Source organism: Cydia amplana, chromosome 2 (genome assembly GCF_948474715.1).
Source record: "Cydia amplana chromosome 2, ilCydAmpl1.1, whole genome shotgun sequence".
NCBI classification, from domain to species: Eukaryota; Metazoa; Arthropoda; class Insecta; order Lepidoptera; family Tortricidae; genus Cydia; species Cydia amplana.
Window position 1 is genome coordinate 500,584 of NC_086070.1, and position 27,546 is coordinate 528,129.

A 27,546-nucleotide genomic window follows, 5' to 3' on the forward strand; every position below is an offset into this window, starting at 1 on the left:
AAGTGCGTAGGTATTAGACAGCACGCTCCACGGCTCGCAACCAAAACAAAAGCACACTCCGTTGTATCGATTGCAGAAGCAACAGTTTGCCGCGAGTGGTGATCTCGATTCGAGAACGGTAAATTGGGAAGCCAGTCGGGTGGTTGCAGGTCGTAGGGCTGCGCAGGCCCTGGAGCAGGCAGGAGCCGCTGGCGGAGGACAGCAGCGAGCGTGACACGCGTGCGGTCCCGGAGCGAGACTCGGCCGCTCGGTGCACACCGCCCCCTCGCGCCTCCACGAGCCGCACGCACCCTCACCGCGCATGCCCAACCTTCACTATCCACCTACTCACATTTGTTTTGCTCCGTTTTTTCCGAAGACACATTGATAGCATTAGATTGCGCTATCTGCACTCAAATTCAGGATAATCGAAATCAAAATCAATACTCACATTCTTTCCACAAGCTTCGACTGTACCATTGCAAGTTGAAATATTATTTAGTACACAAACACTAACAATTTAACATTTTTTTGTACATTTATTGGTAATTAACTAACACAACGTCATTTGAAAAAGTTGAATGAATTCAAATTTCGTGCCCAATCACCATGACATAAATCATAAACTAAGTAAACTAAAAATTTTTTTATGGTATTTAACTACCGGAAATACCGAAAACAATTCGGCACTTTTAATTAATTAAGCCCAACGGAGAAATGGGGTTACGACATTCTTTGGTTACGACTTATAAGACAAACAGAAAAAAAACTAGAAAAACTTAATTCCGTTTTTATCAATAACGGTTATAATAAAAAATTGTTAACTTATAGCCCTGTGTTGCTATACAGAAAATACAAAGACAATACAGAGCGCAGCTGTCAGTCGCAGTCGATCAGTTGTCACCCGATTGTCAAAAGGTGACAGTCGCAGTCATGGCCGAGTTGATTGCGGTGCCGTTGAAGAAGTCCGCGGACGTAGAACTAGTAAAACCATTGCGGAATCTGCTGCAGAACACCTATGAAGGCGCAGAGGACTGCACGGACTCGCTGACGGAGCTGGCGCGGCTGCGCTCCGACGCGATATGGAAGGTGTACGACAGGGCCTCGCTCGACGTTCTCTACAGGTATATAGATGACTCATTTATCGCCATTGAATCATTATTTATTCCTATTGCGCTATTTCTTTAGTCAATTAGTCCGGTTTGTGGGTTTTTGGAATAGAAATGTGTTGATAAACATGTGGTTTGCGTGTCATCGACCTTGTAAACAAAGGGCCGCGGAGGGCGCAGCCGCGCGCGTTGTTTACGTGTACTCAGTGTGTGTTGTGTGCGCAGCTACTACGACCAGCTGGCGTCGCTGGAGGAGAAGGTGCCGCCGCAGGAGGTGCAGATCCCCTTCAAGTGGAAGGATGCCTTTGACCGGGGATCTCTCTTCGGGGGAAGGATCAGTCTTAGTAAGTATACAAACACTTTACCTTTGTCAATACATATTATGATTATGCTGATATGTAAAACGCAATGCCATCACAGATAAAATAGACTTGTGACTAATGAGCACTACTGAGTAGACAAATTTCAAATCAATTTGGGTTAGTGTGAGTTGTTGACACAGTAATAATATGAACTAGGTAAGCTATTACTAATCTTGTAACTTAATACCATCCAAAATGTGCAATAACCACTTTCTCGATTTGTTTTATGTACCTGATTGCCATTTGAAATGTATACTTTTGATGAAATTATATAGTGATACTCTTAACAGACCATTACTAAATAATCTATCTAAATGAAAGAAAAACAGTGGGCCTTGTCTTAAGGGGAAGCATATTAACTTATGTGTATCCCGAAATGGTATGCACCAAAACAAAGCAAAAAGAGTAGAATTAACTAAGACTTATTGATACTTTTGATTATCAAGGCAGAATCCAACTTCAACTCCCTGTATAGTTGCAATAACAATATGTGTGTATTGCAGCTGTGAGCTCGCTGGCATATGAGCATGTGTGCATCCTGTTCAACATCGGAGCCCTGCAGAGTGTGCTGGCCTCCCAGCAGCCACTCGACACCGAGGACTCGCTCAAGCTGGCCACCAAGCTGCTGCAGGTATGACACAGGGATGGAACATCTGTAGAACTTGATTCCCATCAGCTTGCAATCTACATGTTTAAAGAAAAAAGCAAGCTAATTGACTCTGGCTTGGTTGTGATATGTCATCGTCATGGTGCTGTCATAATATCCCAAGCTTAAATATTATCTACTAGCGACCCGCCCCGGCTTCGCACGGGTTAACAAATAAACAAGGAAGGTTTATGTATACCTTCCTCTTGAATTACTATCTATTAAAAAAAACCGCATCAAAATCCGTTCCGTAGTTTTAAAGGTCTAAGTATACATACAGACAGACAGCTGGAAGAGACTTTGTTTTATACTATGTAGTGATTTCAGTTTAAAGATAATCTAAACCAGCGGTCGGCAACCTTTTAGCAGCCAAGGGCCACATAGTAGGTAACGAAGTTGACGCGGGCCGCACTTTGTTAATATTGATGACTAGACTAGACATTGTCGTTTGTCAATATTACATACAAAATAGACAGGGAGGCTCGCGGGCCGCAAGTGACAGGTTCACGGGCCGCATGCGGCCCGCGGGCCGCGGGTTGCCGACCGCTGATCTAAACAGAAACGAAATGCTGGTATCTTAATGACTGTAAGTTGGTAATGTTGGTCTAAATACTTTAAAAAACTTTTTTAAAGTTAAATTGTTATTCATCATCATCTTCCTCGCGTTGTCCCGGCATTTTTGGTACGGCTCATGGGAGCCTGGGGTCCGCTTGGCAACTAATCCCATTAATTGGCGTGGGCACTAGTTTTTACGAAAGCGACTGCCATCTGACCTTCCAACCCAGAGGGTAAACTAGGCCCGTATTGGGATTAGTCCGGTTTCCTCACAATGTTTTCCTTCACCGAAAAGAGACTGGTAAATATCAAATGATATTACGTACATAAGTTCCGAAAAACTCATTGGTACGAGCCGGGGTTCGAACCCGCGACCTCCGGATTGCAAGTCGCACGCTCTTACTGCTAGGCCACCAAATTAAATTGTTATTAGTAAAAACTTGTAAAAACACTTTTACTGAATCCGTAAAAATTGAGACTGAGGAAGAAAAATACGTTAGTTAAATATTAGTATGATTCACGACAGTATAAGTTTGTATGTAACAGAGTCAAACGCATTCGCTACAGCCACCAAAGATAAACAAAATACACAAAGATAACTGTACAGATCACAGTGAGACGACGCCACGCTAATAAATGTGAGCTCGCTCGCTAATGGACACGATTTACTGTCTCGGATGTCATTCACACCCAGTGATAAGATGTTATCGTCATATAGCATATAGTACTCTTTAGGACTAAAATCTCTCGCAGTAAATCTCTCTTTCATTATCAACTTGGCCCTTATCTTTTCCTGTTCACCCTTGAACTTATGAGTGGTTATTCTTAGGCACTTGTTTATAAAAAGCGTATTTATAAATAAAGACCTTACTTAGTAAGTTAGCGTGGGGATGAACTTGACTCAGTTTTACGATATTTGGCTCAAAAATATTTCTTTACTACTTTTACTTTAATTACAGCTACCTAGCTGCCAAATTGCATGGGCACGTTAAGAATGAATTCAATAAAGTGACTGCAATTTTATGACTGATGTACAGTACAGTCGCCATCAGATACATCGGAGCGGCCGTTGTGCTCAAAAATATCTTAACACGCACTCTAACGCTTTGTAAATAGAGGCATGTTCAGTCTATATTTGTGAGCACCTCAGCCGCTGCAATATATCTCGAACATCAACTGGTAAATTTAGTAAAAGCTGATTAATTTTTTTAAACCTTTACGGACATTTAACAAGACGCTTTTAACTTTAACTATTTGCTGAATAATGATGAACTCCACAATTTTAAACATCTGTTATAATATCTTACACAATCAAGCATGCAATACGACTGGTCTGGCCTAGTGGGTAGTGACCCTGCCTGTTAAGCCGCGGTCCTGGGTTCGAATCCTAGTAAGGGCATTTATTTGTGTGATTAACACAGATATTTGTTCCTGAGTCTTGGGTGTTTTCTATGTATTTGTATATTATATATATCGTTGTCTGAGTACCCACAACACAAGCCTTCTTGAGCTTACTGTGGGACTTAGGCAATCTGTGTAAGAATGTCCTATAATATTTATTTATTAATTATTTATAATTATATCTGTCACATATTTATTTTTAGAGCCATAAAAACATGTCATATATTATTAGTATTATTACATTTTACTGACCTAACCTAATACATTTCATGTTCTGTTTCTTTTGTAACACTGCGCTGCACTTTGTGGCTTAATTGGTATTAATTGAGCTTAGTTTATATTAAGTGTCGAGTGACTGGCAAGTGATTCATGTAAGTGGCTATGGCAGTAGGGCGTTTTGTGACTTGCACTAAATAATAAAACCGTTAACCATCATACAGTAGCCACAACTTAAGAATACTGCCAAGCGCATAGCGTTGTCTCGCTCAAACTTCGGAGCGACGTACGAATCGGACGCAGTATGTCATAACCCTTAGTCGCTCAGAAAGATATTTGTAAATAGTCAGAGCTATTTAAATTGCTAAAACCAGAACTATTTTATTTTTTATGCCGTTTAGTACAGCTTTGATGTCTACCGTTCTCCAATTCTCCCTCAATTGCTCAAAGGTTAACTGGAAGATCCCTGAAAGGGATAGTGTTTTACTACTACTACTACTACTACTACTTATATTTGTCAGCAAGCGGCAGGCGTGTTCTCGCACTTGAAGGGATCAGTGATGGGCGCCGTGCACCAGGAGCCCACGCCCGACCTGCAGCCCGACACGCTGCAAGCCCTCGCGGCGCTCATGCTCGCTCAGGCGCAGGAGGTCATCGCATACAAGTGCATCCGAGGTATACCTATATAGCGCCCTCAACACGGTATTCGCCGTGCCCAGTTGGAGCCAAACTGGCAGTCGTACACCATGGGCCTTTGTTAGAAAGGGACTTTTTGACAGCTTTTGTTAGAAAGGGACTTCCACTTGTATTACAAGTTACAAGATTTTGAGAAACGGGCTCCATATCTCCTGTAATTTTTTTGTCGCCAAACCGTGTGGTATTTTAATCACGTATTCCTTACGGTAATATCCAATTAAGATATATTAAGTTTTCAGAATTAATCAAATTAAATGTTTGTACAGATGAGATGAAAGAGGGCATGGTGGCGCGGGTCTGTGCGCAATGCGAGGAGCTATACACAGACGCACTGCGCATGATCAACCGGGAGCCGCAGCGGGCGCTGTTCGACCGCGAGTGGTCCGCCATCGTAAGTCAAAACAGACCTTAATCACAGATTATATAATAGTTGTTACGAACAGATACTTATCTCTCAAAGAAAACGCAAATACCTACCGTTTTGATACCTACACAAAAATACAATGGAGTGCCCTTCAGCGCGCCGCTCCCGCACCGCGCGCACCGGCACAACGCTAGGGTTGCCGACGCGACGCTTAGAAATTTTAATACGTGTGAAGACCGGTCTCTAATTCGGTTGATCAAACTAACATTAGAACTTGCCATAAAGTATATAACAGCATAGCGTTAAATAACTACATTTAAGCAAGTTAAGTTGCAATAATTTATAATATTCCGCTTATACGTTAGGTTAGGTTAGTGTTTGCACTCATTTTAAAAGGTCATATGTCCCTGCAGTGACCGCAGTGTTTACGCCGTTTTATAAACCACGCAATGAACCCAGCAAGAATTAGTTTTAAAACTTCGTGTACCTAATTTAAAACTAGATATAGATTAATGTTACACAATAAAGAAAAATAATAGAGAACCCATGATTATAGGTAATTCATAATAAGATAACCAGAGCATAAATGAGTACCTATTTTCCGGTGTAAAATTAAGATCTTACTGTCGATAAAATGATCATTTACCAAGTTAGCTACCTATTTCAAATAGATATCTAACTATAGGTACATTTGTCGTAATAAACATTACATGTTTAATTAAAGTAATTCAATAGTACCTACGTAGCTTGTACTTAACTATCGTAAAAATTGTCAGTGCGGCGCGCGGTAACGTGCGTGCGTGAGCGCGTGTGGCAACCAACTGGCTTGATTTTCTACCGTGAACGGGAACAGAATCGTAGGTATAAAACCGAGCTCGCGCGGAGAGTTCCATAGGCCTGCCTTAATGCTTACAAAATTAGGTTTAGTATCCTCTGTGTGCGCTATCAATGACGAGAATGTGAATTGTCACATTATGTTGAAACAGAGCTTAATACGTATAGAATAAGGTTTAGTATCCGCTGAGTGCGATTGATCAATAATTAGTCGCACCGAGGAATTTTTGACTGCGAGTGGACTCCCGTAGTACATATGTGCAAATAAACCCTATTATTGTGTATCGTTAGGTTCATAATCCATTAACTACTTGCGTCAACCGCTCGATTGGGACACTTTAGTATGCGGACATTTATATCAAATGCAAAACTTCCAGTATATTTTATCTACCTAATTAATTGAGAAAAATATACTTTCCAAGTCGAACTCAAAACTCATCGTCATACAATATTCTAACTCGATTGTTCTTTGTACAGATAACAGCAAAACAGATGGCGTTCCGCGGCCTGACCCAACTCTTCCAGGGCATGGTCTGCCGCACCAACAAAGCAGTAGGCGAGGAGATATCTCGTCTCCAGGTGGCCGTGGAACAGCTCAAAGGAGCCCTGGGCAGGCTGCCGCAGGCGCCCCTGCTGTCGGAGCAGCTCACTAAGGCCATGAGGTAACGACCCAGGGTCCGCAGCAACAGGAGACGTCTCCAGGTGGATATGGAACAGCTGGAGAACTGGGCGGGCTGCTGATTCCCATACGGGACAAGCTCACCATGGCCATGTGGTAATCCAGGGTCTACAGCAACAGGAGACGTCTCCAGGTGGACGCGGAGGAGCTAAAGCCCCGGGCGGGCTGCAGGTGCCCTTGCAGGAACAGCTCAGCAGGGCCATGCGGGGCCAGGGTTTACAGGGACAATGAGGCCGTTTTGATCTCTTTAGTGTCACTCAGGTCGATCTGTCCATCCACAGATTCCTAGCGGAAGCCACCAAAGACAACGACTTCATCTACCACGAGCGCATCCCGGACGCGCGTCAGCTGGAGCCCGTGCCCCGCGCCGCCGTGGCCAAGGCGCTGCCGCCGCCCGCGCGCTGGGGGCCCGCGCCGCCCGCGCGCCGGGACCTGTTCGCGGCGCTGCTGCCCGCCGCCGCGCACCGCGCGCTGCAGGCCGCCGCCGCCAGGCGGGCCGAGGCCGTCAATGCTGAGGTACGTAACCCCCTCCGCCGCCGACATGGACCTGGTCACGGCTTTATCGCTGGCCAGCAGAGAATGTTAGAAAAAAAAGTTCAATGTTGTTTTTAAGAATGTACATATACAATCCTTCGCTTGTCTCTAAACTCTAACCACACGACACTCAATTATAGCCGGTCAACCAAATCTTGTCAGTAAATAAAGGCGCGAAATTCAAATTTTCTATGGGACGATATCCCTTCGCGCCTACATCTTTCAAATTTGCCGCCTTCTTCTACTGTCAAGATCTGGTTGACCAAGTATAAGTCAATTTCCAGGTGAACAAGCTCCGCGAGGCCACCCAGCTCCTCAACAGCATCCTGGCCTCCCTGAACCTCCCCGCCTGCGTCGAGGAACAAGACTCGGGGGAGCTGCCCGAGTCTATCCGGAGCAAGGCGGCCGCCGTGCGCGCGGCCGGCGGCCCGGGAGCTTTACGAGCCCTGATGGAGGAGTTGCCGCAACTGTTGCAGCGAAACAGGGACATTTTAGACGAGGTAAGTGTTATCGGTGGCTGTGTCCGCCATGGAAGCGGAATATATGTTAAGAGGATACAAGTCGTTACACGTAAGTATCCTAGCATCCCTGAATCCCGCCTACTGCCCGTCCTGAGTCGAAAAGTTGAAACGCGCGGTGGCTCTGTCTGTGATAGAAGCAGAATACATTTGCTGTGGATACTTTTGTGAAATTATTTCTTATGAAGGTATGCAAAATTTATATTTTTGCAATTATTGCATACTGAGCAGATCCCATTAAATCCGGTTTAAAGCATAACCCACAGAACAAGTTAGAATGGCGATGCGAGCAGGGTACGTGTCGCCGCCGGTTTTGAGCAAACGCTCGCATGCTACTCGCCCGCGCTGACCGAAAACGAAGTAAACATGCCTTTTTGCGTCACAATAACCTTCAGATTAAGAAGCCAGACATCAAATCTGCCTAAAGGAGGCGTATCCATTCACCAGGCACACAAGTTTTTACTACCGTTGCGCGAGTGTTAGTAAATGTTGAGAGGAACGAGCGGCGACACCGGTTCCGATACTAACTGCGTATCGCGCATTCTAATCTCTGTGGCATAACCATTTGCTGCTCTTTCTACTGCCCTACCATTTGGTCATTTCACTGCCATTCGAAACTGCGTCAGCCGGGAACCTCGGGAGTATGAGAAAAATGGCGTTTACACTTGCCCTAATACCGAATTGAACTTTTTACTAAAATATAATTGTTTCCACAGGCGGAGCGCATGCTGCGCGAGGAGGAGGAGGCGGACGCGGCGCTGCGCAGCCAGTTCGGCGCGCGCTGGGGCCGCACGCCCTCGCCGCAGCTCACCGAGGCCTTCCGCGCCAACGCCGCCAAGTACCGGCAGATCATCGACAACGCCGTGCGAGCCGACGCCATCGTGCAGCAGAAGTTCGCGCAGCACAAGGAGGTCAGTCGACACTATACAGTGGAGCTGGAGCATACTTCCTCGACACTTAACTGGAGCATTCGGCGCCAACGCCGCCAAGTATCGGCAGATCATCGACAACGCCGTGCGAGCCGACGCCATCGTGCAGCAGAAGTTCGCGCAGCACAAGGAGGTCAGTCGACACTATACAGTGGAGCTGGAGCATACTTCCTCGACACTTAACTGGAGCATTCGGCGCCAACGCCGCCAAGTATCGGCAGATCATCGACAACGCCGTGCGAGCCGACGCCATCGTGCAGCAGAAGTTCGCGCAGCACAAGGAGGTCAGTCGACACTATACAGTGGAGCTGGAGCATACTTCCTCGACACTTAACTGGAGCATTCGGCGCCAACGCCGCCAAGTATCGGCAGATCATCGACAACGCCGTGCGAGCCGACGCCATCGTGCAGCAGAAGTTCGCGCAGCACAAGGAGGTCAGTCGACACTATACAGTGGAGCTGGAGCATACTTCCTCGACACTTAACTGGAGCATTCGGCGCCAACGCCGCCAAGTATCGGCAGATCATCGACAACGCCGTGCGAGCCGACGCCATCGTGCAGCAGAAGTTCGCGCAGCACAAGGAGGTCAGTCGACACTATACAGTGGAGCTGGAGCATACTGCCTCAACACTTAACTGGAGCATTCCGCGCTAATGCCGCCAAATATAGATAGATTATTGATAAATTGATAATGCTGTCCGAGCGGATGTTATTGTAGAATAGAAGTTCGCTCAACATAAAGAGATTAATCGATATTATGCTGTGGAACACATTTCTCAACATTGTTCACTGAGGCCATCCGCGTCTACGCCGCTGAATATCGCCAGATTTTTTTTGTTACTTTAGCGAACGATAAATTCTTTAGGTCGAGTCATTATTTGGTATTTCTTTGTGTGAACTTGTGAAGCCATTGCAACCAAAGTAAGACAATTTGCTTTTGCTACAAAAGTTTAGGAGCCACTTTATACCATCTGTTTCTCCAGATTCTATTGCATGTTTTTATAACCATCCGTATGTTTCGGCAGGACATCGAGCTCCTCGGGCGCAGCGACGGCGAGATCACCGCCGGCGTGCCCGAGGCCGCGGGCGGCGGCGGCGGCGCCGGCGCGGGCTCGGCGGCGGCGGAGCTGCGCGCGCTACTGGCAAGGGTGGACACGCTCAAGAAGGAGCGAGACAGCCTCGAGAACGATCTCAAGGACGTCACTCTTGATCTCAAGGTAACACACATACAGAGATCACCGATGGCACAAAACAGATACAGTACAGAAGTCAATCACATGTATGTACTTCACTTTTCATACCTACGCTCGGCGGTCGCTCTAGGGTTGTTAACTATGATTTATGCACAAAAAACTATCGTGGTAGTGGCACTCGTAGTATCTAGTAGTGGCCGGGGCGGGGTGCTTACCTACCTACCTAACTGTTTTTGTTTAACGTTAAAACGAACCATCGAACTACAAGCGGATACCTACTTACCTAATAACTTACCTCTCTGAAACCACTGGTAGCTTAAAAAACGACAATTCACAGTTTAATGTTGAATTTAAACAACCGTCCACTGAACAGTTATAATAACTTTTTTTTGTTTCTCCATTATTGCACAAAAAAGTTCACAGACGCGTGTCTCAAGCGGATGGCACTCGCGCTCGGACTGGTCCCAACCGGTCCGAGATATCGTGTCCGTGAGCAGTGTCTATGTGTGCGTTGCTCGAGCGCACTTTGTATGTAGATTGATTTCTGTACTGTATCTGTTTTGTGCCGATGGCGTGCCCGAGGCGGCGGCGGCGGCGGAGCTGCGAGCGTTGTTGGCGACGGTGGAGATGCTTAAGAAGGAGCGAGATTTCTTAGTGCAGTGTATGTAGTCTTAAGGACGTCACTCTTGATCTGAAAGTAACTATACTGTCTATATAGATGGCGGCGGTGGCGGCAAACACTGTAAAAATAAATCACAGTGGGTGTGCGAGACTATGCATGTATTGACGTAGGGCCTACCCTACCACCTATGGTGGCGGAGTTGCGAGCGCTGTTAGCTCGAGAGAAGCCGCTTAAGAAAGAGCGGGATAGTATGGAGTATAATCTTAAGGACGTCGCTCTTGACCTGAGCTCGTGACTTCACAGTATTTATACATAGCGGGGTGTGTATATATATGGAGAGTTCCCGGACTCGGCCGAAAGTGTCTGATAATTGAGCAGAAGTACAAGGAGTATATTTCGTTATCCTTAATACGAAACAATTCTTGCACACGTATTGCAACGTAGACTAGTATAGAGTTTCCCCAAATGATTACGCCGTACGCCATTATCGCGTGGTCGTGACCGTAGTAACCATAGATCGGTTCGTGTGCAGGATCAGTTCCTGTCGGCGCTGGCGGCGGACGGCGCGCTGGACGAGCCGGCGCTGACGGCGGGCGCGCTGGGCGCCGCGCTGGCGCCGCTGCAGCGCCGCGCCGCCGCACTGCAGCAGCAGCAGGTGCGCGCGTATACTGTGGACCTGGGCCGTTGTTGTCGCAGAATAAATCATTTATGATTATAAAAGAAATCTCAAAATTCTTAAATTTTATATTAAAGGAAAAAATGGAAAATTCCATTTTTTCCTTTAATATAAAATTTGTAATATCGCTCGCAGACGTAATCTGCATGTTTAAAAAATTGACTCAAAATTCTCGTTCACGCTAAAAAGTTATTCAAAATTTTATATCATAAAATTTTAAATTTTATCTATTTTAATTTTATTCAAAATTACCAACAAGCTCGTCCCGAAATTTCTGCTCGACGCAAATTCTTTTCCTACTGCTAAATATTTATTTATTTATTTAAACTTTATTGCACAAAAGAAAAACTTATCGTACAAAAGGCGGACTTAATGCCAAAAGCATTCTCTACCAGTCAACCTTAAGGCAATGCAGAGAGATTGTGGGCGGTGCAACTGCTACTACTACTAACAAAATTTAATATAAACCGCAAAGCTAATTTAAAAAATTTAACACACATAATATACACGATACATATAATATAAATACATATACCTAACAATTTAAATATATACAATAAAATATATAAATTATATAACTAAAACTAGGAATCCTTCATTCTAGCAGCAAAGAAAGCACGTACCGATTTCTTAAAAGCGAACTTGTGTGGGGCATTATTAATATTTTTTTCGTTTTATAGGACGCGATAGTAGCCGAGATCCAGGGCGCGCACGCGCGCTTCGCGGCGGCCGGCGGCGGCGGCGGCTCGCGCGGCGCAGCCCTGGGCCGCCTGTGCGCCGCGCACGACGCCTACGCAGACCTCACCAACAACCTCAAGGAGGGCGTCAAGTTCTACAACGACCTCACGCAGGTAACACACACTGAGACATTTATCATTTGTTTATGTATTACTCAAATAAGTGACACGGCATTACCACAAAATAGATACAGTACAGAAGTCAATCACATGTATGTACTTCACTTTTCATACCTACGCTCGGCGTCGCTCTAGGGTTGTCAACTATGACTTATGCACAAAAAACTATCGTGGTAGTGGCACTCTTATCTGGTAGTGGCCGGGGCGGGGTGCTTACCTAATACCTACCTACCTAACTGTTCTGTTTAACATTAAAACGAACCATCGAAATACAAGCAGATACCTACTTACCTCTCTGAAACCACTGGTAGCTAAAAAACGACAATTCACCGTTTAATGTTGAATTTAAACAACCGTCCACTGAACAGTTGTAATAACTTTTTTTGTTTCTCCATTATTGCACAAAAAAGTTCACAGACGCGTGACTCTCAAGCGGTTGATACTCGCGCTCGCACTGGTCCCAACCGGTCCGAGATATCGTGTCTGTGAGCAGTGTCTATGTGTGCGTTGCTCGAGCGCACTTTGTATATAGATTGATTTCTGTACTGTATCTGTTTTGTGGCATTACAGTAAAAACCAAGGCACTATGAAACTACAACACAAGAATACAAGAAAACAAATAACTACAAATAAAAAAAGCGGCCAAGTGCGAGTCGGACTCGCCCATGAAGGGTTCCGTATTTAGGCGATTTATGACGTATAAAAAAAAACTACTTACTAGATCTCGTTCAAACCAATTTTCGGTGGAAGTTTACATGGTAATGTACATCATATATTTTTTTTAGTTTTATCATTCTCTTATTATAGAAGTTACAGGGGGGGGGACACATATTTTACCACTTTGGAAGTGTCTCTCGCGCAAACTATTCAGTTTAGAAAAAAATGATATTAGAAACCTCAATATCATTTTTGAAGACCTATCCATAGATACCCCACACGTATGGGTTTGATGAAAAAAAAAATTTTGAGTTTCAGTTCGAAGTATGGGGAACCCCAAAAATTTATTGTTTTTTTTCTATTTTTGTGTGAAAATCTTATTGCGGTTCACAGAATACATCTACTTACCAAGTTTCAACAGTATAGTTCTTATAGTTTCGGAGAAAAGTGGCTGTGACATACGGACGGACAGACAGACGGACAGACAGACAGACATGACGAATCTATAAGGGTTCCGTTTTTTGCCATTTGGCTACGGAACCCTAAAAACCAATGACAAATTAAACAGTAGATTTGGGCGTCGACATAATAACGTGGCTCCGTTGCGTTGTCTGACTTGGTTGACATGTACTACTAAACGTAACCCCACGGCTCCGCCATTTTGAAAAATGACAAAAATACTTTGATAAGTATCAGTGCATCCCATAGACGAGTTCAGGCGAACATACAACAACTCCAAAAAAACGACTGTACGAATTGCGCAATGCTAAGAGTGTTTCCACATTTAGGCACCAAATAGGGCAGGGCGTATAGGTCGAGTGTGACATAAAGCCGAGCAAAGTTTGACATCTTCCAAGTAGTGTCAGATAGACGTGCAAACTTTATTTTATTAATCATTATTATGCCGTTTAGATTAAATTGGCTGCTCATGAAATACAACGACTGTCGTATATTCTGTGAATAAATCATAAATGCGGTTAATGAAAATGAAAAAAGTTTATTGTATAAATTTAGACATACAGTAAATCACGTCCCTGTGTCCTGATCTAGGAAACCCTGTGTTACAGGACCCAGTTTCGTTACTTATACTAGTTTCTTAATCTATATATTGGTAGGTACAAATTGTACAGAGAGTTACACTGTGTGTGTGTGTGTGTTAGTGTGTAAAAATGCATACTATAATATTTATGATAAGGAAGTATTATTTCAATGTTATTATTATAAAAATGTAACCATGAGTTTGTCCGCAGCTGTTGGTGACCTTCCAGAACAAGATCTCCGACTTCTGCTTCGCGCGGCGCACCGAGAAGGAGGAGCTGCTCAAGGACCTGACGCAGGACGCCTCCAGGGTGTGTCGCCCCGCGCCAGACCCCCCGCAAGCGCCCGCCCAAGAGGTATTACAGTAAAACCCGCTTAATACGATCACGTTTAATACGATTCCCGCATAATACGCCATTTTACGACGGTCCCTGCAACTTTAGGCCTGTTTTCATACATTATTTCACGGTTAATACGACTCGCGTCCCGTTTAATACGCCATCTAAAATTATATATTACTTATCCGTCCCGTTACGCACCATCTGCACGTTTGTGTTTTTGACATAACCGTCGTATTGTTATGCAATACGCCGTTAGCCAACATTTTTTATGTGTTTATTACCTACAGTTTTTGGTTTTGTCTAATATATTTTGTCGGGTCCTTATCGGCGTAAGAATGCGATGCCATCTGCTTGACCGTTATGAACCACGGAGTGCAAGCTATCGCTCTCAGATTTATTTGCAAGCAGTTATTAGTTACTTTACTCCACGACTTTCTACTTGAGCCTAATATCGTTAGTGTTCCTAGATTACCTGCCTACACTTAGATTTCATTCGCGCATTATCACCGTTATTATAGTTTTTTTGTTCACGCTTAATACGATTTCTCGTTTAAGACGCTCTTTTTGCTAGGTCCCCTCAGAATCGTCTTAAGCGGGTTCTACTGTATTAATTTTTATCATGGTCAAAAAGTAGATTGAAGTTTGACTACTCTTCATCTTCCTCGCGTTTGTCCCGGCATTTTGCCAAGGCTCATGGGAGCCTGGGTCCGTTTGGCAACTAATCCGAGGAATTGGCGTAGGCACTAGTTTTTACGAAGGCGACTGCCATCTGACCTTCCAACCCAGAGGCTAAACTAGGGCTTATTAGGATTAGTCCGGTTTCCTCACGATGTTTTCCTTCGCCGAAAAGCGACTGGTAAATATTAAATAATATTTCGTACATAAGTTCCGAAAAACTCATCGATACGAGCCGGGGTTTGAACCTGCGACCTCCGGATTGCAAATCGCACCTTTTGCAAGTTTAACTACCCTTGATTACTCAAAAACTTTCCGAACACAATCGGCCCATTAACGTCAAAATTTAAACTAGCACTTACCATTGTCCATTTCTGCAGCCAAGCGCGGTAGCGCGGAAGGACCCTCCGCCGCGGCCGCCGCCGCCGAGCGCGGCCCCCGCCGCCCCGGCAGCCCCCGCGGCGGCAGCTCTCCCCTACCCCATGCAGCCGCAAGGTGACGATACCAAATACATACATCGGCATCATCTTGCATGTAATCAACGAAAAAAATATCGTCATTCGGTCATCAACTCATCACAATTTTTACTAATATTTTTTTTTATTCCAACTAAAGAAAGTTTCGAACGTTTCTTGAAGTATCAAAATCTACAAAGTTATTTACAGCTTGTATAGTTTGTAGCTTTCTAGTAGAGCCCGAAGGCTTATCCTATTGTATATTGTTCAGTAAAACCGCACGTGCTACTTACCTGCAAAAAAGGGTCTCGATTATTCTATTTAGCACCTGAGCGCGGGCTAGTCCAACGCTCAAAAAACCAGTGTAGGTGCGCTCTCCGATAACGCGCCTTTGTTACGCATCTCGATGACACATTTTAGACTGGTTCTGTAGCGTTCGACTCGCCGGCACTCGGTAACCGAAGTACCGATTTTTTATGCAGGTGGTTGTGGCACGTGGCACGAGCGGTTTTACTTAACAATAGACAATAGGATTAGCCTTCGGGCTCTATTAGAAAGCTACAAACTATACTTTATCTAACAATATTTTATCTTCCAGGCATGCCGCTCCCGTACGGCGCGGCTCCGTTCTACTACGCCGCCCCCATGCCGACCGGCTACAACCCGTACGCCACCCTGCCCTACCCGCACCACGCCCCGCGCCTCCCCTCGCAGCCCTACCAGCCCTACCAGCACCCGCCGGCCCCGCAGGGGTACCCGCAACCCCCTCCCCATGGCTACAACCCCTATGGCACACAGTAGAAGCAACTGCAGGACCTAGACCACCTAGAATGAAGCTGGAATACTGCGACGGACGGAGCCCGAATGGTTGACGCATATAATAATGGCATACGCTTTTAACCCTTATCATAGAGAAAAAAATACATAGAGTGCTCACTCCATACATCAGTTTTAGTACCAAAAAGACTATTAGCATCTAGCATCGAGTAGCGGAACTATCAGTACTGCTACTTGACAATAGATGTAGCACCGACCGGAAAGTCTTATCTCAATCAGTGTTGCCAGAGCGCTCCCAGCTTTTGTACGTAGGTACGTCAAAAAAGGTACGATTTGGGTAAAAAAAGTACGGATTTTTTTTAGGATAAATTTCTTACAGAAATAATATTTCTGAAGAATCTGGGGGTCTACCGCGAATTCCTAAATTCGCAAAATGCGGGGATCTTTCTCTTTTACTCCAATGAAGGCGTAATTAGAGTGACAGAGACAGATGCCTGCAATTTGTGAACATCTATTTTCGCGGTTATAGCCCTGTTTGAAAAAAAAATAACTTGAATAGTCCAGAGGGCCTACCGCGAACCACCTTCGACGTGTTGCCTGCCTCCCTGTCACACTTACGTACGAATTCATAAGTGAGACAGAGAGGCCACAAGTCAAAAGTGGTTCGCGGTTGACCCTCAGGGCTATAACCGCGAAAATCAAAGTTCGCAAATTGCGGGCATCTTTGTCTGTCACTCTAATTACGCCTTCATTGGAGTAAAAAAGAAGGAACCCCGCAATTTGCTTATTTCGGTTTTCGCGGTAGGCCCTCATATTCAAAAAGGTTATATTATAAAACAGCATCAGCGTTTGCCTACATTTTGCTATCATTTTGCGATTGCAATTTGCAATTAAAAAAAGAACTAAGTATTTTAAAGTACACAATACAACTCATTTGTTTTAAGTATTTCTCTCAGTAAATACATTTTAACATAAACAAAGTTAAATTGATATACATGAAAAATTATGGCCGACCGAATTTTGACTATCAGAGTTTTGTTAAGACACAACTGCCGACTGCAACTGCTATTTGTAATTACGTAAGTACATTGTTTGGACATATACAGTGTGTGGCCTATAACGCGGGCGAAAAATTAAAACGTAGATTCTACTCCTCAAACTAGACAATGTTTGTTCAGCGACTTTTAAAAATAACTTGTGGTTTGTATTTTAAAACACTTTAAAATTTAATCGAACACGCAATGTATTACGAAATTGATTATGCCTGTACGGTGACAAGACTGACGGGCAATGTCAATTAGACGGAATTTAAAGTACATTGAAAATATTATTTAGTTTGTTTGAAAAAGGGACAATTTTAAGACTACATCATTTCAAAAAGTTGTTGAACAAAAGTTTTATTGTTTGAGGAGTAGAATCTACGTTTTAATTTTTCGCCCGCGTTATAGGCCACATACTGTATTGTCCTTAATTTTAATTTCCTTATAGTACCTACATGTACATGGTACTTTTTTATGTTGGCCATTATTTTCAAATTAGAAATTTTGCCCCGAATTAACCAACATACCGAATTTTTTTTTTTAAACTATCGTACTTCAAAAGGTACGAATTTAGTACGATGTACGCTGCGTACAAAAAAGGTACGCAAGAATCCAAAATAGTACGCAAAACCGTACTAAAAGGTACGATCTGGCAACACTGATCTCAATAGCATAAGACTTTCCGGTCGGTGCTACATCTATTGTCAAGTAGCAGTACTGATAGTTCCGCTACTCGATGCTAGATGTAGACACTGAAATTAATAGTCTGAACTGATGTATGGAGTGAGCACTCTTGTCTTACTTATTTCTCTATGCCCTTATTCAGGCATGGTACGATTTATTGACCACATATGTACGCGTCAATAGAATATCAACTGTAGCATTCAGATTTAAGGTGCAAATTAAATTGCACTTTCGGGAAATGTTAGTTGTTTTCAAACATCAAAGCTTTTACTTTTTGATTAGCATTTAAACGAATAACGGCTGTCACGTCGTTGGTTAAGTATCACATCCTCTTTTCAAATGATGTGTTAGCACTCCATAGGGGCTGTTCATAAATTACGTCATCTATTTTTGACACCCCCCTTCATGCTTCGAATGACCCCGTTTCCTCCTACGTCATGCTACCATCATCCGATGTCCAGACGCCGCCCCCCCCCCAATTAGAAATGACGTAATTTATGAATAGCCCTTGGCATAATAATGCATTTTAGAAACGTACCCTCGACATTCAGAAAAAAAAAAACACTTGCAAAGAGATTTCCAACTAGAAGACTAGGGCTCTCGCTCCAGATCTAGGTCTTAATAAGTAACGTATATTTATAGTACCCCTAGATGTAAGGATTCGGTGCAAGGTTGTTACTAATGTTGGATTTATAACTGTTGATACGCTTGTTTTAGGCAGGTTCAAACCGAAATTATACTAACACCAAAAAATACATTTTCATTGATTAAAATATTTTAATTTAGCTTTGCATACGAGTTGAACTCGCATTGTTATGGAACACTAAGAAATGGGCCTTATTTTATCTATACAAAGGAAAATTTGAAAATCAAATAGGTAAAGAGTAAAGCCTGTCCTATTAAAGATGAACACATGAATACTAACTTTGTTACTTATGGCACAGAGTTCATTTTAATTTGTAAATGCATACTGGAAAGTCAACCATAGAAGTCATCGCCCACACTGTTAACTGACCATCGGTGGACCTTATTACAAAAGGCATAAGGTCCACCGATGGACAGTTAAGAGTGTTACTATTTGTACAATAAAATATAAGATTTGTTAAATAAGAATTAACGTTTTATTTTTTGCTCCTTGCACTATCGAACCAAATGATTCTTCATTTTGCATAATTGTCACAATTGCCAATAATAATTATGTATTAATTGTATTTTTATAATGTCGGCTGTTGATATGTTGTTTTTATTATAAGTAATATTGTATTAAATAGGTCTGTGATCACCGACTGATGCTCCAAACGCATTTACGACAAAAATACGTATACACTATTACGTCAATTATTATTTTAGTCAATTTCATCTTTTTAGTGAATGCATTTTGTATCGGATAAATCCTTTTGAGTAATGTCTTTTTCTTTAAGAAAGAAATGAATCTGAATCTGTAACAACACGAATAATGTATACATATCTTTGACGTGGACTTTACAGAATAAATACATACAGATATCGTGAGTTCAAAGCGGCGATTAGATTCTTATACACTTTATAACTTAATACAAATATGAATCTCCTTGTCATAGCTTTTTTTGTCACGATTTCTGGTTAAATTTAACTCCAGTGTGTACATTTATGTTTGTCAGGTCACTTGGGTAGGTGCTTTTAGTGCGAAACGGATTCTATTAGGGTAAAATATAATCAAATTTATTAATACTGCATGTGAAATCACATACTTAATTTATAATGATTTTCAATGAAGTTACTTGTAAACTTGTAGTAAATAAATATTTTTTATTGAACTATTGTTTTATTTGATGGCGTTCATGTTATTAAGTAAAAAAATCACTATGGAAACTAACGATAAACTTTTACTAGAGGTGGTGAACATCACCTCCTTCATCAAAATCGGCTCAGTATTTTCAACGGAATGTGGAACAAACATACAAACCCATGTTATAGACCATTCCACCTTGCTTTTGGTATTCTGTAGTCGGGTTAAAATCTAGTCTGACATTATATTTACACGTTAGGTACTGTAACCACATGCTGGATGAGTTTACAGTCGCCATCAGACATATGGAGCGGCCAAGGTGTTCACAATACCTGAACACGCACTCTCACGCCCAGGTAGAGGGATTGTTATGCCATTTAGGATCCTAGCTAAATTGGTTGTTCCATCCATACTTACGCTTTGGAATGTCCAATTTAGCTAGAACCCTAAATGGCGTAACAATAACGGAGCGGGACTGTACAGTTGAGGTAACAATTTGGGGTTTTTTGTACTCTCGCAGCATCGAAAATCCCAATCATAATGAAAAACATAAACGAGTAGATAGAGATTGTTAAAGAAAATAACAGATAACTTATCACATAATTGCTATTTATTAAATAAAGACAATCTAAAGCAGTAGCAGATTGGAAACCGCGAACTTAGTACTTGGGGGCCGGAGACTCCTCCTTGGAGTAGTCTCGGATCGGAGAGTAGAACTGTCAACAGAGAAATGCATGTTGTTACAATATAAACTCCGTTAACTTCAGGGTATGGCTAAGTACACTATTAATTCGTGGCTTTGTACTTTATGGAAACTGAATGGCATTGTTATTTTTTTTTCTTCAAAAGTAGTTAATAGCGTTACACGGACATTACATTTAAATCCACCAAACAGTTGAAAACTATGACATTTCGAATATCAATCGTACTTGCATTTAGTAGCAAATGTATAAACTAATACTTAACGCTAATCATTATGTAAACCGGCCCTATGGCAAGTGTACACGCTCGCTCGTAGGGGCTGTATCAGATAGAAATAAATCATTGTGTTTATGAAAGTAGGGTTAAGACTGGCAGGTTTTTGGCAGTGAATGTGTTAAAAATCACAAGAAAATAGTTGTCAGCTTTTAATATTTTTATAAGTTAACAGCTTTTAAGAGTACCTTGTGTTGCTTGTTGCGGTACTCCTCCCAGGGCTCGGGGTTGTTCTTCTTGCTCCAGGAGACCTCGGGAGACTTGGTGGCCAGGCGGATCACGTAGAACACGGCGCCGCCGCAGCCCAACGCCGTGCACACGTACAGAGGGATCAACTGTATACGCAAAGAAAATACTATATATAACTGAAAATCAAAAGAAAGGATCAGTCTGTAAATCAACGCTGGGCATCACCAGCTGACCTAGCATATGTTGAGACTGGTATCCTTTTACCAAACACTAAAAATGCACCATACTTTAGTTTTAAGTTACCATACTATTCTGTTCCTTCCACTACTGTACTGTTTTTGTGTTCTGGTAATAAACATATTTTTATTTATTTAAAATTTGAAATATAGATTTTGATGGATAAGAAAACCTGTTTTTCAAGCAATTTTTTAAAACTGGGTTTTAACATGCAAGTGAGATAGTCACCTGATAAAAAATCTGTCTAACTAGTAAGCCTTGGGACGCAAGCAAGAGTATAGCGCACATATGCTAAGAAAACTGTTTAAAAAAAACAATTTGTCACAATCCAATACAAGAACTATTACGCTTATAACTTTGACTTTAAGAACTATTAGATTTAATTATTGTATCACTCATAGCTCCTTTGTACATTACATCTAAAAAGGTCTTCAGACATTGTTTGCCAGTATATATCGAAAACCTCCATGTTAGAATTCGGGTTATTCACTTTGTAATGAGAATGTAGAGCGGCAGAGCTGGCAGCGTTAAGTAAGAGGATAAAATATTCCGACCTTGAGGCGAATTATTATTTTGTACCACTCGCCTTCGAGGTAACGGGGTGTTGGGGGTCTGACGCCATAACTTTTATAAGGGAGGTGGGACGTAGAATTAGGGAGAGGACCTCTGATGCTCGCGCGGGTTCGTACCTGGTGCAAAGGCTGGCCATCGCTATCCAACGTGGCAACGCGGCAAGTGTCATGGGCACCTTTGCACCCGGTACAACTCGCGGAGGTCTTTTTGATTAAAATATTTTAATATTTAGATTTATTTAAGTTATTTTTGTATGATTTTTTATATACCATTAACCTTTTGTATAATACAATAAAGACTTTATCATGAGAATGTTAACTATAAATAAAAATAAAGAATTCAGGATCTTAGACGAAAGGATTCAGGATCTGAGTAAAGGCTTTGTCAGCTGTATGTGCAAATTTGTTTTACACCCTTATCATGTAAAATGGTGATAAATTAAGGTCTAAAGACAAATCCTAATAGAAACTTGAAATTACGCTATATAAGGATTTCATGATACAACTATTTAATAACATCAGTGACCACTACTACGAATCATCTTTCGGTTTCGGTGTACATAGAATATAGAACCATAAAGATATTATAGGTTAATTATGTAAGAGCATATAGCTGCAATTTCTGCAGTAAATATTGATTTTTACTTACAGCCTTGTGCTTCTTCAAACTTGCCAGACTGAGTCCCTGCATTTTGCTAATTATTCACAATTAGATTGCCTGCACAAAATCTTTCCTGGGTCGTTTCACTGACGAAAAACTCGATTCTCGATTTTTCTCCTAGTAGTCCTAGTACCTACTCTAGCTAGGGCTCCGTCAGTGAATTGTCAAAAATGGAGTTGCTATTGGAAAAAATGTTTACTCAATTTTGGTTTTTCAATTGAAATTCTTATTCAATTAAATGTATTAATTTTATAATTTATATCACTAAAAGTAAAAAGCAATCAATCATTTGATTATGTTAATTATTGTTATGTTAACTGTATTTACGTTTGGCAGAATAAAAAATCTTTAGCCTGTAAAAAAAATTGAATTGCAATAAACTTTTGACACTTCACAGTGCATCTAAAAATTAAAAGGTTTTATTGTTATAACCTATTTTTAATGATTTGGTGCTACAAAAGCGGAAAATATTTTAGAATAAAGCGCAGGCTCAATCCACTTTCAAGATGAGCTTTTTGTTGTAAGTATCAGAGTGCGTGTGGTTGCCGGAGAGGTCTATTTATAACCGGACGGTCTTCCGTCCGCTGACGTCTTGTTTACGTTCGCGCGGAGTTTGGGCAGTAATTAAACAGATTGGTGCCGGGCGCGATGCTAGCCGCCCTAGCGGGCCCCTCGGCCTGCAGTGCCTGCGAGCGCCGCGGCCGAGAGCGCACGGACCAGCCCTTTGTCACCACATTTTGTTTCATTCCGCCCTCGTCTCGCCCTCTCGGTAAAATTCCCATCCTTCAGTAGGTAACCCATAGTTTAGTACCCATTTCAGCTGTTGCCACATAAAAATTGATCTTTGATGAAGAATGTAGTATTGTTTATCTAGTTACTATTTTTGTATCTCTCTTTTTCCTATTATATCCCATTAGTGTTAAAGAAAACGATAGCCATTCACAGGATCTCTCATGCCATGCGTTATTCGTACCGTATATTGTGGGTCTTAAAAGAAGATGTGTCACATTCCAGTGGGAGCAGGTCCAACAAGACCTTCAAGCCGAAGAAAAACATTCCGGAAGGCACCCACCAGTACGACCTGATGCGGCACGCGGCGGCCACGCTGGGCTCCGGCAACCTGCGCCTCGCGGTGCTGCTGCCCGAGGGAGAGGACCCCAATGAGTGGATTGCTGTCAACAGTAAGTTTATAACCCTCCATATTGCCGGGTAGCGGGATTGTATAGTTGATTAAACTCAAACTTGAAATAATTCATTGACAAAAGTTTCTGTTGATTGAAATATCATGAAGCCCTTGCAAAAGCTTTAATCTTGAATAAAGTACTCAATAGAATAATGATCTTGGAAGAAATAATGTATTGTCTAGTTCCATTAGCCTGACTGATATTTTCAATGTTGAGCCAGAACTACAAAACTTAGGAAGATAACGCTTTCGGGCATGTTTATTTAACATAGCCAAGCAACCATTCTAGAGAGCTGTAAAGAGAATGTATTTTCCTATGCCCTAACTCCAACCAGTCTAAGCAATTAACATATTAATAATTATGTTCAATTTTCCTCACCATATCAACCTAATTCCATGTATAATGACAGCAGTTCCTGTGAGTCATGTGCCCATATTGTAACTACAATGGTGCCAACAGGAAGCTGCTCATATCACATGCTTGTGTTCAACAATAACAATCATTATGAATATATCAATGAATAATAATTATTCAATTGTGGAATAATTATAGTACAATTACCTAAGTCAATTGGGCTTACGACCCCGGGTCCTCGCGCCCTGCGCGGGGGCACAGCTGGGATTGACGCCAGGATGATGATGATGATGAATTGGGCTTACGACCACCCACAGTTGTACTAACAGCAACAATTTTAATTAACTATTTTTTAAATTACATATTAAGTCACTGCAATAAGTATAAAAATGGGCAGTCAACTGTGTTAACTCTGATAATCACTATAACTACTTTTTTATCTTACTATGGTGCCGTTTAATTTTGCAATTACATTGTCCATGGCTAATTAAATTTAGTCAGAATTTAGAAAGATATTTATTTTTCATCAGTTCTTTGGAAAAAAAGTATATACAAAATGTATCCAATGCTTAACTTAAAACCAAGATAGTATATGTTTTGTGTTGTAACAGAATACAAGCAGTATAAAAAACAACACCTTGTGTTTGTTTAGTTATGTTTTAGCAGAGTAATTAAAGCAGTGCCCAGTGAGTCATTGTTTGATAACACGCCCCCACCACTGCCACTTTGGCTTAATTGAATCTGTATTTATTGATCCCTGCACTCACTGTGGGAGACGTGCAGTTAGGGACCATTTTATTGAGACCTATGACAAATAATACAATATAAACTTAACACATTCACTGCCATCGCTACACTGCACTCGCTAGGCGGGTTCACTTTTCGTAGGCGCTTTTCGCTGCATACGGTTTGCCCCGTGTTATCGGATCGGCTACGATCGTAGCGTGTAGCTCGCGCTGGCACTGAATGTGTTAAAGATTAGATTAATCTGGACAAGGATAGCAACAATGTAACCAAAACATAAATGAGAATTACTTATACAAATTGTTCAATTCATATTAAATACTAGCTTCTGCACGCGACTTTGTCTGCGTCTTGCGTCTGCTTAAAACTATCCTATGTCCTTTCCGGGCTTCAAACTATCTTCATACCAAATTTAGGGAGGATTTCACCCCAGTTGAAATCACTGATGGTCGAGGGAAGAGGTATACATTTAGTTACGATTTTTAATGCACCCCCTTGGTGACGCCATTCTTGCTGGAGATGGCGGGATGAAAGTAGCCTATCTACTTTATTATGCCTTTTGAAATTCTTGGAAATTGGGGGGGAATGGAATTAAGAGGGCAAATATACCCCATGAGATCAGCATTAATTACTCCTTAAATAGCCAATGTCCCAACACACGAAAACACTAATGGCGTATCTTTTCCCAGCCGTGGACTTCTTCAACCAAATCAACATGCTGTACGGGACCATCACCGAGTTCTGCACTGAGGAGGCCTGCGCCGTCATGTCCGCCGGCCCCAAGTACGAGTACCACTGGGCGGACGGGCTAGCAGTGAAGAAACCCATCAAATGCTCCGCACCCAAGTATATTGACTATTTGATGACCTGGGCGCAAGATCAGCTCGATGATGAGACACTCTTCCCTTCCAAGATCGGTAAGAAACTAGTTTATTATTTACTAGTAGCACAGAATAAATAATAGTATTAGGTACAGAACATTCACTGAATAATGAATAATGATTTATTGGTAAATAGTTATTTACACGTCATAGTAGGTACATTATGATATTATACAAAGTTGTAAACACTTTAAACTTAATTTAACTTAAATAACATCGGAGCTAACGAAACGTCGGAGGTAAATCTTAAAACTTAGATACGCGATTAAGTCCCGTTGTATAATTTAATAAAACTTAAGTAACATGTTATTAAATAACGTCAGATTTTATTTCTAACAAAACGCGTCTATTACTACAGATATGACCGCTAGGTGGCGCAAGCAGGCGCCCGTTCCGTAGCGGTGCGCGGCAACTACTATGGCAAGATACCAAAATTGGTGTGGGTCGTATGTACTTGTAGCGACGCGACGAAATCGCGAAGTGAGCCACGACTGCTAGTAGTAGGAAACTTGTGTAAACTCAACCTCATACATGAGTGGCACTGGACTGGCAGATGTTCTGATAATTGTATTGTTTTTACAGGCGTGCCGTTCCCAAAGAACTTTCAGAGTATCGCGAAGACGATCCTAAAGAGGTTGTTCCGCGTGTACGCACACATCTACCACCAGCACTTCCCACAGGTAACAATCACAGTTGGACAATGATTATTTGAGGAATGTGTACACGGTACCAGTTTTTAGCTATGTCGTCCATTATAATATCGCGAGACAAACCAAGTTGTCGTGCGTGAACCACGCCTATAGGTATCGGCACGAGAGTTGAGTCCATATACACAACATGTCTATGACGGGGGGTTGAAATTAGTGTTCTTTTTCATGGCACAGCCAACTACATGCTGGAACAATGGGTTTCGTTCACTACAATTACTACTCCATGTAGAGGTATGAGTAACTGACCGAGCGTTACTGAAGGTCTCCGTTTCAGCTTAGGCAAAAATGCTTTCGTGTTCTCCCCTACAGGTCGCAATTCTGAACCGTAACTTGAGAAATTTTGTGAGGGGGTTTTATAATTCAACTTTTTTTTGTCGATTCTGTTTGGAATTTTTTCAAAATGGCGGAGCCATACATTTATTCAGTTTTAAGTTATACTCGCGAGGTCTACATCTCACAGAGCAACAAGTGACTAATGATTCATCTCAACTCTTCGTCCTGCGAAATCTCACCGTTAGGGCCACTTGCACCATTCACTAACCGGTTAAACCTGGAGTTACCAGTACAGTTTGACACTGGGTTAGGGTGGAACCACATCTGTCAGCATCGAGCCGCATTTTATATATGAGAAATCGCTCGTTAGTATGAAGATGCGTACGCATGCTTTCAGCTTTCCGATGCGTACGCATCTTCATACTAACGAGCGATTTCTCATATATAAAATGCGGCTCGATGCTGACAGATGTGATTTCACCCTTAACTGGTTAACCCCGGGTTAGTAGGATGGTGCAAGTGGCGCTAAGGGCTAATGTAGACGGTGCGAGAACTCGCATGCCAGTTTTATTGGTTTCATTGCGTTGTTTGATCGGGCGGCTGAACTGATGCAACCTCAATGGTCCGCAATGTAACTAAAATCGTATACGAGTTCGCGCGCCGTCTAAATGAGCCCTAAGAGTGATAATCGCCTCTTTTCCAGGTGGTAACGCTCGGCGAGGAGGCGCACCTCAACACGTCGTTCAAGCACTTCATCTTCTTCGTGCAGGAGTTCAGCCTCATCGAGCGGCGCGAGCTGGCGCCGCTGCAGGAGCTCATCGAGAAGCTCACCGCCAAGGAGGGCCGATGAGGCCCCGTCGGCACCTACCTGCCACCTAACATACACTTTATGCCTTTATTCATAAGGTCTACTTTTTAAGGCTGAACTTTGGAAACATTTATTGGAAGTGATTTTTCATGGCAAAATTTAAAATAGCTTTATGATAAAGGTCCTACTACTACTACGGCACACAGCCACAATTTTTTTTACTATGTTCAAACGGTTTATTTTCGATTGGTCTTCAAAATAACTTTTAATTTGAAAAACTTGTAAAATGATCTTAAGATCTTGCAAAGTCCAGTGCTTTTAATTATACTGGACCTAATTTAGGGAAAAGGAT

General features: G+C 42.3%; 3 protein-coding genes across 4 annotated transcripts; 2 read left to right on the forward strand and 1 right to left on the reverse strand.

Annotated features, from left to right (window-relative positions):
* Positions 1-855: 855 nt before the first annotated feature.
* On the forward strand, positions 856-16,199 carry LOC134656707 (programmed cell death 6-interacting protein). Its single transcript, XM_063512225.1, has 15 exons — positions 856-1,103; positions 1,314-1,432; positions 1,954-2,081; positions 4,790-4,943; positions 5,231-5,355; positions 6,640-6,824; positions 7,123-7,357; positions 7,660-7,875; positions 8,610-8,804; positions 9,849-10,040; positions 11,171-11,293; positions 11,995-12,165; positions 14,079-14,222; positions 15,263-15,377; positions 15,936-16,199. The coding sequence occupies exons 1-15, from the start codon at positions 913-915 to the stop codon at positions 16,136-16,138; spliced, it is 2,496 nt and encodes an 831-aa protein (XP_063368295.1). The 5' UTR covers positions 856-912; the 3' UTR covers positions 16,139-16,199.
* Positions 16,200-20,194: 3,995 nt separating this feature from the next.
* On the reverse strand, positions 20,195-22,342 carry LOC134662086 (cytochrome c oxidase subunit NDUFA4). The gene is made up of 3 exons (XM_063518357.1): positions 22,229-22,342; positions 20,770-20,916; positions 20,195-20,322 (listed from the first exon to the last, which is right to left on the reverse strand). The coding sequence occupies exons 1-3, from the start codon at positions 22,268-22,270 to the stop codon at positions 20,266-20,268; spliced, it is 246 nt and encodes an 81-aa protein (XP_063374427.1). The 5' UTR covers positions 22,271-22,342; the 3' UTR covers positions 20,195-20,265.
* A 260-nt stretch (positions 22,343-22,602) lies between these two features.
* Positions 22,603-27,244, forward strand: LOC134662087 (MOB kinase activator-like 1). Of its 2 annotated transcripts, none has more exons than XM_063518358.1 (5): positions 22,603-22,760; positions 23,255-23,421; positions 25,212-25,439; positions 25,986-26,083; positions 27,090-27,244. In XM_063518358.1, exons 1-5 carry the CDS (start codon positions 22,747-22,749, stop codon positions 27,234-27,236), a joined length of 654 nt encoding a protein of 217 aa, XP_063374428.1. In that variant the 5' UTR covers positions 22,603-22,746; the 3' UTR covers positions 27,237-27,244. The 2 variants fall into 2 exon arrangements, with proteins under 2 accessions (XP_063374428.1, XP_063374429.1); XM_063518359.1 differs by lacking the exon at positions 22,603-22,760 and adding an exon at positions 22,777-23,009.
* The last annotated feature ends 302 nt before the right edge of the window (positions 27,245-27,546 follow it).

Bases quoted from the DNA above. Each gene is read 5' to 3' on its own strand.
- LOC134656707 (XM_063512225.1), top strand. From the start codon at position 913: ATGGCCGAGTTGATTGCGGTGCCGTTGAAGAAGTCCGCGGACGTAGAA. The intron at 8,805-9,848 runs GTCAGTCGACAC...ATGTTTCGGCAG, and splicing joins AGTTCGCGCAGCACAAGGAG to GACATCGAGCTCCTCGGGCG. The intron at 14,223-15,262 runs GTATTACAGTAA...CCATTTCTGCAG, and splicing joins CGCAAGCGCCCGCCCAAGAG to CCAAGCGCGGTAGCGCGGAA.
- LOC134662086 (XM_063518357.1), bottom strand. From the start codon at position 22,270: ATGCAGGGACTCAGTCTGGCAAGTTTGAAGAAGCACAAGGCT. The intron at 20,917-22,228 runs GTAAGTAAAAAT...TTGCGTATACAG, and splicing joins GTTTGAAGAAGCACAAGGCT to TTGATCCCTCTGTACGTGTG. The intron at 20,323-20,769 runs GTACTCTTAAAA...CTCTGTTGACAG, and splicing joins ACCGCAACAAGCAACACAAG to TTCTACTCTCCGATCCGAGA.
- LOC134662087 (XM_063518358.1), top strand. The intron at 23,422-25,211 runs GTAAGTTTATAA...ATCTTTTCCCAG, and splicing joins TGAGTGGATTGCTGTCAACA to CCGTGGACTTCTTCAACCAA. The intron at 26,084-27,089 runs GTAACAATCACA...CCTCTTTTCCAG, and splicing joins ACCACCAGCACTTCCCACAG to GTGGTAACGCTCGGCGAGGA.